This window comes from Oncorhynchus gorbuscha, linkage group LG07, assembly GCF_021184085.1.
Source record: "Oncorhynchus gorbuscha isolate QuinsamMale2020 ecotype Even-year linkage group LG07, OgorEven_v1.0, whole genome shotgun sequence".
NCBI lineage: Eukaryota > Metazoa > Chordata > Actinopteri > Salmoniformes > Salmonidae > Oncorhynchus > Oncorhynchus gorbuscha.
The window spans coordinates 69722020-69736652 of NC_060179.1; the positions used below are offsets into that span (position 1 = coordinate 69722020).

Genomic DNA, 14633 nt, shown 5'->3' on the forward strand with positions numbered 1-14633 from the left:
CCCCCTCTCTGCTGCCCTCTCTGTCCCTTCCTCTGTCCCCCTCTGTCCCCTTCTCTGTCCCTTCCTCTGTCCCCCTCTCTGTCCCTTCTTCTGTCCCTTCCTCTCTCCCCCTCTGTCCCTTCCTCTGTCCCTTCCTCTGTCCCTTCTTATGTCCCTTCCTCTCTCCCCCTCTGTCCCTTCCTCTGTCCCTTCCTCTGTCCCTTCCTCTGTCCCCCTACGTCCCTTCCTCTGTCCCCCTCTCTCTGTCCCTTCTTATGTCCCTTCCTCTCTCCCCCTCTGTCCCTTCCTCTGTCCCCCCTACATCCCTTCCTCTGTCTCCCTCTCTGTCCCCTTTTCTGTCCCCCACTCTGTCCCCCTCTTTGCCGCCCTCTCTGTCCCCTCTGCCCACACCCCTCTCTGCCCCCCCTCGGACTGCTGATAAAAGGTATTTACAGTACATTCCAGTGCGTTGTGAAGACAGAGTCCATGGCAGCAGCACTAGTGAATAACAACAGGAGAAGAGGAGTAGTGTGACCTTTACAATTTACAGTGACTGGCTGATGTGAACTCAAGTCATTTTAAAGAGGAACATTTGTGTAGGAAATAGCAAAACTGCAATGTAATGTGTGAGATGGGCTCTGGTTTCAGGTGGACAGACAGACAGTGGACAGACATTGGACAGACACATTGAAACATTGTTCCTAACTTAATGTCAAATAAAGATATGGTGGTGTAATGTGTGCAGGTCCCATCTCTTCAAGTTTTCCTCAGCCCTGCACCACCTAAAGGGATGTGTGTTTGACTATATTGCCCATTTGGACAGACAGACAGACAGACAGACAGACAGACAGACAGACAGACAGACAGACAGACAGACAGACAGACAGACACAGACAGACAGACAGACAGACAGACAGACAGACAGACAGACAGACAGACAGACAGACAGACAGACAGACAGACAGCAGGCAGGCAGGCAGACAGACAGACAGACAGACAGACAGACAGACAGACAGACAGACAGACAGACAGACAGACAGACAGACAGACAGACAGACAGACAGACAGACAGACAGACAGACAGACAGACAGACAGACAGACAGACAGACAGACAGACAGACAGACATGTACCTTTACAGATAGTGTTGACACCACTCCAACTTCCGTTCTCTTGACACACACGTGTCCCGGGGCCCACCAGATGGTAACCATGGGAACAGGTGAAATGGACTTCATGACTGATGAAATACTTGGAGCCAAACTTTGTCCCGTGGACAGGGGCTTCCAGGGAGGGGCATACAGAGGGGGCTGGGGCAGAGAGAGAAGAGGGAGGGAGAGGGAGAGAGGAGAGAGAAGATTGTCACACATGTATGCATATGGAGTCGTGCACCCAGCATCCTGTGGAATTTAGTGCCTGAGGACATACACATGTCCCGGGTACTGTAGGACTCTAGGACCACTTCATGGGAAAAGACTGACGCAATGCCTCATTTCATTCAACAGATTACTGCTACTAGCCGTTTTGGAGGAGAGGGGAAACCAACAACACCAGTTCTAAAACCAAATAAAACAGCTACTTGAAATAGTTCTCAACAAATTACCATTTTATTGAGAGAAACTAGGCCTACTACAAATGCAGAAAGGATCAAGTGGCAGCAATAATAGAAAATAATTCCACAAATGTACAGAATTGAAAGCCAAGGTGTTGTAATTACACACTCATCAAATGCTCCCTTCTTTTAACTGTAGAAAAATATGCCTGAAAGATGAGGTATGTTGGTTGTTTCAAAAGGCTGATTCCTGCCGTACCAGTGTTGTGGAGTTAGCCTACCACTTACAATTGGTAAGTTTTAATGTAATTAGATCAGTATGTGCTTCTTTTCTAAATCTAGTACAGTATAGCTTACGCTTTTGGGATAAACACCCCACACCCTGTCAATTGCATAATATTGTACCTCCCAAAGTAAAATTGTATGGACATGCTGTAAGTAGTAGGCTAACTCCAAATCAAATCAAATCAAATGTATTTATATAGCCCTTCGTACATCAGCTGATATCTCAAAGTGCTGTACAGAAACCCAGCCTAAAACCCCAAACAGCAAGCAATGCAGGTGTAGAAGCACCTCCACAACACAGGTAGGGCAGGAATCAGCATTTTGAAAGATAACCAATCATCTTCCAGGCATATTTTTCTACAGTTAAACGCAGGGAATGTTCTTACTGTGCTTTCAATGTTCAACTAATTGAAAGCACAGTAAGAACATTGCCTTCATTTGGCTGTACAAAAATATGCCTTCAAGTATTTTTTTTTTCTTTCCAAAGATGATTAGAAGCACAGTCTTTTCACTGTCCCCAAATCCAGAGCAAATTGAAGATAGCGTGTAGTATTATATAGAGCCATTATCGCACGGAAATCCGTTCCATCTCATATTGCTCAAATAAACAGCAAACCTGGTTTCACAGATAAAGCAACACCTCTCAGCACAACGCCTCTCCCCTAGATAGTTTCTGTGTAGGCACTGATATACAGGCTACATGTGCTGTTAAAGAAATAGATGTAGTTCTGTCCTTGAGCTGTTCGTGTCTATTAATGTTCTGTATTATGTCATGTTTTGTGTTGGACCCCAGGAAGATTAGCTTCAGCTTTTGTAACCGCTAATGGGGATCCTAATAAAATACCAAAATACCCTTATGCATAGAAAAATTCAGGGGATAAAAAAAAAATCAAATGTAATCTGAGTGTACAAAACATTAAGAACACCTTCCTAATATTGAGTTGCAGAACCTCCTCATTTCGTCGGGGCATGGACTCTACAAGGTTTCGAAAGCATTCCACACGGATGCTGGCCCATGTAGACTCCAATGGTTCCCACAGTTGTGTCAAGTTGGCTGGATGATCCACACAGGAAACTGTTGAGTGTGGAAAACCCAGCAGCTTCGCAGTTCTTGACACAAACCGGTGTGCCTGGCACCTACTACCGTATCCCGTTAAAAGGCACTTAATTTTTAGGTTTTACCCATTTGCCCTCTGATTGGCACACATACACAATCCATGTCTCACTTGTCTCAAGGCTTAAAATCATAATTTAACCTGTCTTCTCTCCTTCATCTACACTGATTGAAGTGGATTTAATAAGTGACATCAATAAGGGATCATTATTGTTTTACCTGGATTCATATGGTCAGTCTATGTCCTGGAAAGAGCAGGTGTTCATAATGTTTTGTACCCTCACTGTAACTATACAACAACAGAAATAGGAGAAGAGAAATATTTCAAGTAATTGCAAGCACATGGCTAAACAGTGTCTAGTTTATTTTTGAGCAAAAGAGAGAGAGAGGGGGAGGTTTGTTCTATACCAGTAAGAGCAGAGCTATCATCCACATGTCTGGTGCTAAACGACACAATTTCACTTCCTGTCAGTCTCCTATTGAGTGATCGGTGTGTACTGTAATGGTGCCAAATGACATTCTCTCTCTCTCTCTCTTCCCCTCTCTCTCTCTCTCTCTCTCTCTCTCTCTCTCTCTCTCTCTCTCTCTCTCTCTCTCTCTCTCTCTCCCTCTCTCTCTCTCTTCTCTCTCTCTCTCTCTCTCTCTCTCTCTCTCTCTCTCTCTCTCTCTCTCTCTCTCTCTCTCTCTCTCTCTCTGTCTCTCTCTCTCTCTCTCTCTCTCTCTCTCTCTCTCTCTCTCTCTCTCTCTCTCTCTCTCTCTCTCTTCTCTCTCTCTCTCTCTCTCTCTCTCTCTCTCTCTCTCTCTCTCTCTCTCTCTCTCTCTCTCTCTCTCTCTCTCTCTCTCTCTCTCTCTCTCTCTCTCTCTCTCTCTCTCTCTCTCTCTCTCTCTCTCTCTCTCTCTCTCTCTCTCTCTCTTCCCCTCTCTCTCCCCCTCTCTCTCTCTCTCTTCCCCTCTCTCTCTCCCTCTCTCTCTTTCTCTCTTTTACTATCTCTCTCAAAATAGCAGCTGATGAATGACTTCCATTTTCACAGGAATAGAATAGAAAGAAATAGAATCGAATAGAATATAATTGAAAATACTACAATAGAACTTGCTATGGCTAAGTTTGATAGAAAACCTGATAAGCCTAACTAGTTGTCTGGAAGAAAACCATTTGATCCAAAAGGACAGCGGTAACTACTAGAAGACCAACGATTTCCACATTGACCCAATACTGAGGTTTATCTACTAAAGCGTCAACATCAGGTCGAAGAGAGTTCACATGTCATTTAAGTGCTATGCAGAAGCTTGGGTTTCAGTGGGAAACTTTAAACTTTAAGCTAAACTTTCAAATCTAACTGTTTCCTTATTTTGTTGATTTATTGACCACAAAACCAGGAACGGGGATGTGAATCTCGTCAATGCTCATTATGGTAAACAGTACTGACATGGTAAACAATACAATAATTTCCCCAAAATCCAATGATGGTAGACCACACACTACTCCCTAGCCTCTAACACTCCTCCCCTTACCCTCTGGTTAGGATGTTATGTCTCTGCAGTAGAGCCCCTCTTAAGGACAATGGAAGTAGGCCCAGGCTAGGGGATCTTTAGGCCTGGGCCTGGCTCTCTAAACAATGTGCATAAATAGAGGACAAAAGTGGAGTAAATTGAAAGACAATCAAAGTAGATTTCTGGTTTTAATAATAAAGAAGCCTTTCTGAAATCGACTTCCATTGTCATTCAACGTGCTCCAATTTTCTCCTCTGTTGATGAATGCTTGTTTTTATTTGACCTTTATTTAACTAGGCAAGTCAGTTAAGAACTAATCATTCATCAGCTGCTATATTGAGGAGAGACAGCTAGAGAAAGAGAGCAAGATAGCGTAAAGAACCCTTATGCTGGTCTGTACATGGCTATATAAGAGCTTGATTTCAGGTGCTCAGAGTGCTGGGGAATGGTTATACTCTCGGTCTACTCACCAGCCGACTGATCGGCCTGCGGTAGCTTGGACACAGAGTTCTGTAGGGTTGCCAGTTTGGACTTCATGATGCGTAGTCCCTCTGTGAACCTCATCTCCTGTCCCTTCAGAAACTTCTCCATCTGACGGAGAACACCAACCACCTGGTGTTTATCCATGCAGTTCTAGAGACAGAGAGACACATACAGTACATGTTAACCACAGGAGGTTGGTGGCACCTTAACTGGGGAGAACGGGCGTGTCGTAATAACTGGAGCAGAACCAATGGAATGGTATCAAATACATCAAACACATGGTTTCAATTCCATTTGCTCTGTTCAGGCCATTATTATGAGCCGTCCTCCCCTCAGTAGCCTCCTGTGATGTTAACATACGATATCATACAGTTACATACATGTATAACTGGTCAAACATGAAAACAACATGCAGAACATGGTTCTTGGTGGTGTTTGTCCATGCAGTTCTAAAATAATGAAGCACATACCAGTACAGAACTGGGAAATTAGATACTAAGGAGTGTTGGCTTTCAGTTTTACAACATTTACATTTACATTTAAGTCATTTAGCAGACGCTCTTATCCAGAGCGACTTACAAATTGGTGCATTCACCTTATGACATCCAGTGGAACAGCCACTTTACAATAGTGCATCTAAATATTTTAAGGGGGGAGGGGTGAGAAGGATTACTTTATCCTATCCTAAGTATTCCTTAAAGAGGTGGGGTTTCAGGTGTCTCCGGAAGGTGGTGATTGACTCCGCTGTCCTGGCGTCGTGAGGGAGTTTGTTCCACCATTGGGGAGCCAGAGCAGCGAACAGTTTTGACTGGGCTGAGCGGGAACTGTACTTCCTCAGTGGTAGGGAGACGAGCAGGCCAGAGGTGGATGAACGCAGTGCCCTTATTTGGGTGTAGGGCCTGATCAGAGCCTGGAGGTACTGAGGTGCCGTTTCCCTCACAGCTCCGTAGGCAAGCACCATGGTCTTGTAGCGGATGCGAGCTTCAACTGGAAGCCAGTGGAGAGAGCGGAGGAGCAGGGTGACGTGAGAGAACTTGGGAAGGTTGAACACTAGACGGGCTGCGGCGTTCTGGATGACAGTTGCAGTAATCCAGACGGGAGATGACAAGTGCCTGGATTAGGACCTGCGCCGCTTCCTGTGTGAGGCAGGGTCGTACTCTGCGGATGTTGTAGAGCATGAACCTACAGGAACGTGCCACCGTCTTGATGTTAGTTGAGAACGACAGGGTGTTGTCCAGGATCACACCAAGGTTCTTAGCGCTCTGGGAGGAGGACACAATGGAGTTGTCAACCGTGATGGCGAGATCATGGAACGGGCAGTCCTTCCCCGGGAGGAAGAGCAGTTCAGCTTGAGGTGGTGATCCGTCATCCACACTGATATGTCTGCCAGACCGATCGCCACCTGGTCATCAGAAGGGGGAAAGGAGAAGATTAATTGTGTGTCGTCTGCATAGCAATGATAGGAGAGACCATGTGAGGTTTGACAGAGCCAAGTGACTTGGTGTATAGCGAGAATAGGAGAGGGCCTAGAACAGAGCCCTGGGGGACACCAGTGGTGAGAGCGCGTGGTGAGGAGACAGATTCTCGCCACGCCACCTGGTAGGAACCTGTCAGGTAGGACAATCCAAGCGTGGGCCGCGCCAGAGATGCCCAACTCGGAGAGGGTGGAGAGGAGGATCTGATGGTTCACAGTATCGAAGGCAGCCGATAGGTCTAGAAGGATGAGAGCAGAGGAGAGAGAAGCTTTAGCGGTGCGGAGCGCCTCCGTGATACAGAGAAGAGCAGTCTCAGTTGAATGACTAGTCTTGAAACCTGACTGATTTGGATCAAGCAGGTCATTCTGAGAGAGATAGCGGGAGAGCTGACCAAGGACGGCACGTTCAAGAGTTTTGGAGAGAAAAGAAAGAAGGGATACTGGTCTGTAGTTGTTAACATCGGAGGGATCGAGTGTAGGTTTTTTCAGAAGGGGTGCAACTCTCGCTCTCTTGAAGACGGAAGGGACGTAGCCAGCGGTCAGGGATAAGTTGATGAGCGAGGTGAGGTAAGGGAGAAGGTCTCCGGAAATGGTCTGGAGAAGAGAGGGATAGGGTCGAGCGGGCAGGTTGTTGGGCGGCCGGCCGTCACAAGACGCGAGATTTCATCTGGAGAGAGAGGGAGAAAGAGGTCAGAGCACAGGGTAGGGCAGTGTGAGCAGAACCAGCAGTGTCGTTTGACTTAGCAAACGAGGATCGGATGTCGTCGACCTTCTTTTCAAAATGGTTGACGAAGTCATCTGCAGAGAGGGAGGAGGAGGGGGAGGGGGAGGAGGATTCAGGAGGGAGGAGAAGGTGGCAAAGAGCTTCCTAGGGTTAGAGGCAGATGCTTGAAATTTAGAGTGGTAGAAAGTGGTTTTAGCAGCAGAGACAGAGGAGGAAAATGTAGAGAGGAGGGAGCGAAAGGATGCCAGGTCCGCAGGGAGGCGAGTTTTCCTCCATTTCCGCTCGGCTGCCCGGAGCCCTGTTCTGTGAGCTCGCAATGAGTCGTCAAGCCATGGAGCGGGAGGGGAGGACCGAGCCGGCCTGGAAGATAGGGGACATAGAGAGTCAAAGGATGCAGAAAGGGAGGAGAGGAGCGTTGAGGAGGCAGAATCAGGAGATAGGTTGGAGAAGGTTTGAGCAGAGGGAAGAGATGATAGGATGGAAGAGGAGAGAGTAGCGGGGGAGAGAGAGCGAAGGTTGGGACGGCGCGATACCATCCGAGTAGGGGCAGTGTGGGAAGTGTTGGATGAGAGCGAGAGGGAAAAGGATACAAGGTAGTGGTCGGAGATTTGGAGGGAGTTGCAATGAGGTTAGTGGAAGAACAGCATCTAGTAAAGATGAGGTCGAGCGTATTGCCTGCCTTGTGAGTAGGGGGAAGGTGAGAGGGTGAGGTCAAAAGAGGAGAGGAGTGGAAAGAAGGAGGCAGAGAGGAATGAGTCAAAGGTAGACGTGGGGAGGTTAAAGTCGCCCAGAACTGTGAGAGGTGAGCCGTCCTCAGGAAAGGAGCTTATCAATGCATCAAGCTCATTGATGAACTCTCCGAGGGGACCTGGAGGGCGATAAATGATAAGGATGTTAAGCTTGAAAGGGCTGGTAACTGTGACAGCATGAAATTCAAAGGAGGCGATAGACAGATGGGTAAGGGAGAAAGAGAGAATGACCACTTGGGAGAGATAAGGATCCCGATGCCACCACCCCGCTGACCAGAAGCTCTCGGGGTGTGCGAGAACACGTGGGCGGACGAAGAGAGAGCAGTAGGAGTAGCAGTGTTATCTGTGGTGATCCATGTTTCTGTCAGTGCCAAGAAGTCGAGGGACTGGAGGGAGGCATAGGCTGAGATGAACTCTGCCTTGTTGGCCGCAGATCGGCAGTTCCAGAGGCTACCGGAGACCTGGAACTCCACGTGGGTCGTGCGCGCTGGGACCACCAGATTAGGGTGGCAGCGGCCACGCGGTGTGGAGCGTTTGTATGGTATGTGCAGAGAGGAGAGAACAGGGATAGACAGACACATAGTTGACAGGCTACAGAAGAGGCTACGCTAATGCAAGGAGATTGGAATGACAAGTGGACTACACGTCTCGAATGTTCAGAAAGTTAAGCTTACGTAGCAAGAATCTTATTGACTAAAATGATTAAAATGATACAATACTGCTGAAGTAGGCTAGCTGGCAGTGGCTGCGTTGTTGACTTTGTAGGCTAGCTGGCAGTGGCTGCGTTGTTGACACTACACTAATCAAGTCGTTCCGTTGAGTGTAATAGTTTATACAGTGCTGCTATTCGGGGGCTAGCTGGCTAGCTAGCAGTGTTGATTACGTTACGTTGCGTTAAAAGAACGACAATAGCTGGCTAGCTAACCTAGAAAATCGCTCTAGACTACACAATTATCTTTGATACACAGACGGCTATGTAGCTAAGCTAGCTACGATCAAACAAATCAAACCGTTGTGCTGTAAAGAAATGAAATGAAAAATGTGATACTACCTGTGCGGAATGCGACCGGGTTGTTGAGTGCGGAAGTTCTATTCAGTAGACGTTGGCTAGCTGTTGGCTAGCTAGCAGAGTCTCCTACGTTAAGGACGACAAATAGCTGGCTAGCTAACCTCGGTAAATTAAGATAATCACTCTAAGACTACACGCTCTAAACTACACAATTATCTTGGATACGTAGACAGCAAAGACAACTATGTAGCTAGCTAACACTACACTAATCAAGTCGTTCAGTTGAGTGTAATAGTTTCTACAGTGCTGCTATTCGGTAGACGGTGGACGTTTGCTAGCTGGCTAGCTGCTGGGCAGATAGCAGTGTAGACTATGTTAGGACGACGAAATACGAAGTTGCAATAGAAGTGCTGACTGTTTCACTTTGTTGTCCTCTTTCTTTTCCTTTTTCTTCTGTCCTTCTTTTGTCCTTATTTAGTCTTCCTTTCTTCTATTAACTAGATATTTTTTGTTGTTATTCTTTGTAAGCTAGCTAGCTTCTTACAGGAGAGTCCCTAGCAACTGCTTAGCAACAAGTAAACAATTCTGCTAGCAATTCAACTAGCTAAGATAACTGTACAATTTTATGAAAAATAGTTAATTTTTCAAAAGCCCGTCTTTTTTGGTTTGTTCCTGGTTTTGTCTTCTATTGAGTCTACAAGCCACAACCTATTTTGTTCTTAGTCACACACATAACCAAATGTTAAAACAACAAGTATTTGAAGATATTAAACCATGATTAATATCAATTTAATGGGAAGCATATAAATAAACCATGATGTGCACTATGACAGTATTATAGGGCAATTAAAATGAGCAAGCTTCAATAAATCACAACTTCCAATAAAATCCACAAAATGTGTAATCGTCATAACATATGAGAAGAGGCAGGTATGATTTAACAAGCCTAGCGCAGCTGTGGTAGTTAATGACATCACCCGATTAACTCCAATGCACGTCCCCAAATGGCACCCTATTCCCTATATAGTGCACTACTTTTGACCAGAGCACTATGGGCCTTGGTCAAAAGTAGTGCACTATATAGACTATTCACAATATACATAAAAAAGGTTCCAAAAGGGTTATTTGGCTGTCCCATAGGATAACCTTTTTTTGTTCCAGGTAGAACTCTTTTGGGTTCCATGTAGAACCCTAGTGTTCTAAATGGAACCCGATAGGGTTCTACCTGGAACCAAAAATTGGTTCTTCAAAGGGTTCTCCTATGGGGATAGCCGAAAAACCCTTTTAGGTTCTATATAGCACATTTTTTCTAAGAGTGTAGGGAATAGGTTGCCATTTGGGATGTACCCAAATCAAACTTCAAAATGTCTGGTGGTGGGTGGGTTCTGTGATGGCTGTGGTTACAAATATTGACATTCCGCCAGTGTTTCCTAGCATTTCCAACAACCGTCGCCAAAACAAATCCCAATCCAATTTCACAGCTGCACAGGTGTTTTCAACAAGACCAATAACATTTACATCATTGTAGTATTATTAGTGGTGGAAAAAGTACCCAACTGTCATACTTGAGTAAAAGTATAGATACCTTAATAGAAAGTTACTCAAGTAAAAGTGAAAGTCAACCAGTAAAATACTACTTGAGTAAAAGTCTAAAAGTATTCGGTTTTAAAAATACTTAAGTATCAAAAGTAAATGTAATTGAAAAAATATACTTAAGCATCAAAAGTAAAAAGAATAGTAAATTCCTGACATTAAGCAAGGCGGACAGCATCATCTTCTTGTTTGTAAAATGTACGGATTGCCAGGGGCACACTGAGTCTGTCAGATCAGAGGCAGTAGGGATGACCAAGTGTTCTCTTGATAAGTGTGTGCATTTAACCATTTTCCTGTCCTGCTAAGCATTCAAAATGTCATGAATATTTTTGGTTGTCAGGGAAAATGTATGGAGTAAAAAGTACAATATTGTATTTGGGAATGTAGTGGAGTAAATGGAAAAGTGGTCAAAAATATAAATAGTAGAGTAAAGTACAGATACCCCCAAAAATGATTTAAGTAGTACTGTATTATTCCTTAAGTACTTTACACCACTGAGTATTATTATAGTAATGTAGAGATCTGGTTGTGATTTCAGAGATCAAATAATGATAACATTCATATCGTTGTGTTATTACTGTATTAGTATTATGGCTGTGGCCTGCAACCTGCCACCTGGTCATGGAAGATTCAGCCATCATATCCTTTTATTAATATTCAGAAGTCATACCCAGGATTCCTGAAAGAAAGAGCCTGACAACAACCTTTGGGTCAAAACAGTGCACCTGAAAGTTATTGGCTGTGCGTACACTACTTCTAAAGTAATACCCTTCTAGCCACAGCTGTCTCCGCTAGCCCTCAAAACCCTCCTCCCCCTGGTCCTGGTACTCACCTGGAGGAACATGTGAGAGGCCGCCACACCATGCACCTCTCACTGTCTGTCTCTCTCCCTCTCTCTCTACCCCTCCCTCTCTCTCCCTCGCTCTATTCTTCACATTCTCCTTCTTCTCCAGTGTCAGACAATACAGCAGCTGGACCAAAGCTGTTTGACAGATGTCTGTCAGTGAGACCGCTGTCCAGAACCCTGGCCCTCTGTATATTTACATGGCAGGAAACACAGAGGTTGCATCCTAAATTACACCCTATTTCCTATATAGTGCAATACATTTGACTGAGGTCGATGCAAAAATAATGCACTATATAGGGAATAGAGTGCCATTTGGGACACAGCTACAGACTCCTTGGATAACAAACCCTGAATGGACCAGCTTTGTATTCAGCTTCAGCACATAGCCTGGATGCCATGAGCCCATGAGCTATTTGAGAGCAGGCTGTTGACAGATAAGCTCATTCCAAAGTCTCAGAGAACAGTGAAATAAATGGCTGTTTGCTAATCCTTTTCAATCATATTCAACAAGTCTGTAGAAAAGTGTAATTTCTCAGGTGAGGGCACACCTTGCATACTTGAAATGATAATCAATGCCCACTGTGAGTACTGCAATAACTTTCCTAAACTTAAGCAATCCCATTGATTCTGCCCTTGAGGCAGAACTGCCCTTATAAAGGTCCATTCTCAGAGCGGCATTGGCCAAGAGTAGAGGCCCTATGCTTCATAATAAGACTTCTTCCATGTGCTCTTTTCTTTTCTTTGACGACTCTCACAGGGTAAATGGAAATGCCACTAACTGACACAGTAGTGGACTCATATAAACCAGGGCTCAGACTACAACTTTTTTCCCTTGATGGCACCAGCCCATGATTTGTTCGCACCCAAATGAAATTGCAACGTCACTCAATTGAAAACATTTGTATCATCTTATGAAGTCATAGTGCTTTATTCAAATGTGTAATAGACTACTGAGATGCTATTCAAGAAACACGTTGCTTCGTCATCTTTTCATGTTGTTATTCAAATTATTTTGATGTGCAACCTAATTCAGTGATTGTCTTGCATTTTGGGTTGACAATTATGCTATTGTGGTTAGATTTGACTGTTAAAATAGGGCTCCAGAATGTTCTGGTTTGTTTTTGTTCAAAAGAGATGAATTTGCCTGCATCTTTATGTGCACTATTATCATAGGTTAACAGTATATTTGGGGCTAATTCACCACCTGAGTAAGTGGAAACTCAAAACACATTCGCTAGATTGCTGACTCTAAATAGAATACCCACTGCTAGTAGCCATGTAAATATAACAGTCAATGTTGAATATCCCCAAAAACTCTGCAGTTGTAGTTTTAGCGCCCAATAAGGCCTTTGCAATCCCAATGGCCAATGCACACTTTCGCGCTCCATAGGCCTATTGCAAACCATATCACATATCTTGTTATAAATAGTTGCCATTGAGCTCAAAATTGAGAGCTGACACAGTTGAATAGTTGTGTTTTCCACAGCAGGCCCCAGCGAAAGAGGTAGAGGGGCAGGCTGACACTGTCATTATGGGAATCATGAGGATAATGAACTTTACTGTTTGACCAAATCATGGTTTTAGCCTTTTAAGAGAGGTGACCATGTAGAATGTGGAGTTCGCAATGATGCGAATGGTCCCAGTCTGCACAGCCCACACACACACACACACACACACACACACACACACACACACACACACACACACACACACACACACACACACACACACACACACACACACACACACACACACACACACACACACACACACACACACACACACACACACACACACACACACACACACTGGGCTCATATATAGATGGCTTGTTTTAGAATCCTGGACAAAGATGCCGAAAGGCGTCCAAGAGTCAGTGCTCACGGCTTCCCTCTTATAAACCTTCAATAGGTATTTTCCCTTGCTCAACGGGATATTTGTCTAATCCTATAAGGACAGTCCTTGCTCATTTGTGATGAGGACATGGCCAATAATAGCCTACATGTTCAAATCATGGCTAAACCTTTTACATTGGAACATACCAGGGAAGGATAGCAATTGCAAGTTAAGGTTTGTTTTGTCTGAGGAAGAACATGAAGGACTACGTGTACAGATAACAAAACACTGCAATACATATTTATATACGTGTTAATTAATGCCTTCTTTTTTTGAGCGTAACATAAAGCTAATTAACTGTAGCCTAGAGTAACTTTTGCAGCATGGGTTGTTGTTGAGGAAAAAAAACAATAACTTTTCCAACAAAATATTCTTTAAAATGACGCATCTCTACGCGTAATAAGCATGTAGCCTACCACACACACATACACAGATGATTTGGTGCGAAGACTACAAACCTGTCCGCCACCATGGCAAGTATGGATAGTTGTCAGACACAGAAAAAGCAAACCGCTGCGCAGCATTGATAGTGCCATAACTTTAATTCCAACTGGATTGGTGTTGGAATGATATCCGATTTTTTCTCCAAATGGTCAAACTTAGTCAGGTGTTTAAAGAATAGAAAACCAACGAACTCAACTTCGATTTCCGAAGCTCCTCCGCAGCGTTTGCGCAACCGAACTGGCAGTGTGTGGATTCAGGATGGGAACTAAGATATTTCTCATCAGGTGGTACGAGTGACGGTTGGGATGCTGTGCGCTCCCGTGCCCGTCCGTGCGCTCTTGGATAGACTATGATGAGAGTGAGCCTGAATCTACTGTTTAACCAAACTGAAAATGTAGACTTTGAAAAGCGATGGATGTACTAGGAATAATCCCTCCCACCAACACTCCAGTCGGGTTTCTCTCTCTCCCCAATGTTATGTTCTTCTTCTCATTGGCTGTGTCGCCATTCCCAGACTCAGACCGAATAGATCAAGCAACCATCTGTGAGTTCGTGGGGTGGAACAAAACTATTGCCATGTGGGTTCTTATGACTGGGGATGTATTTATAGGCTATTTTTACAGTGATCAATTTACAGAAAGTCATTGCAGAAGTTGACTGGAGAGTTTGTAAACTTAACATGCACGTAAATAGGATACTTTACCATTAGGCTTTGGGTTGGAATTATTTTTGATGGGGCCAAATCTGCCCCCCTGTGCCCCGGTTACATGAATTCATGGGAAAACATCAATGGGATGGAGCAGGTAGACTCGCATCATAGCAGACATATTAGCCTTCTTCGCAATAACGCATAGGCTATCCATTCAGATAAATTATTGTTTTTGTTATACCCCAGAAACATGGCAAACGGTTTTGATCGAACAACATAATATTGATTATAGAAGCTGCGTGAAACAGGGCTTAAGTCTGTTTGTGATCACTTGATTCATTATTT

General features: G+C 44.5%; 1 protein-coding gene across 2 annotated transcripts in view; it reads right to left on the minus strand.

Annotated features, from left to right (window-relative positions):
• LOC124040301 (fibulin-7-like) overlaps positions 1-14106 on the minus strand; it is a 37168-nt gene extending 23062 nt beyond the window's left edge. Inside the window, exons 1-3 of one of the 2 annotated variants that reach the window (XM_046357362.1) lie at positions 13654-14106; positions 4891-5053; positions 1112-1288 (exon numbers count right to left, since the gene is read on the minus strand). In XM_046357362.1, the coding sequence (XP_046213318.1) occupies positions 1112-1288; positions 4891-5053; positions 13654-13731 (418 nt within the window). In that variant the 5' untranslated portion in view covers positions 13732-14106. The remainder of the gene's footprint in view (positions 1-1111; positions 1289-4890; positions 5054-13653) is intronic. The other variant, XM_046357363.1, reaches the window with a different exon arrangement.
• Positions 14107-14633: the final 527 nt, after the last annotated feature.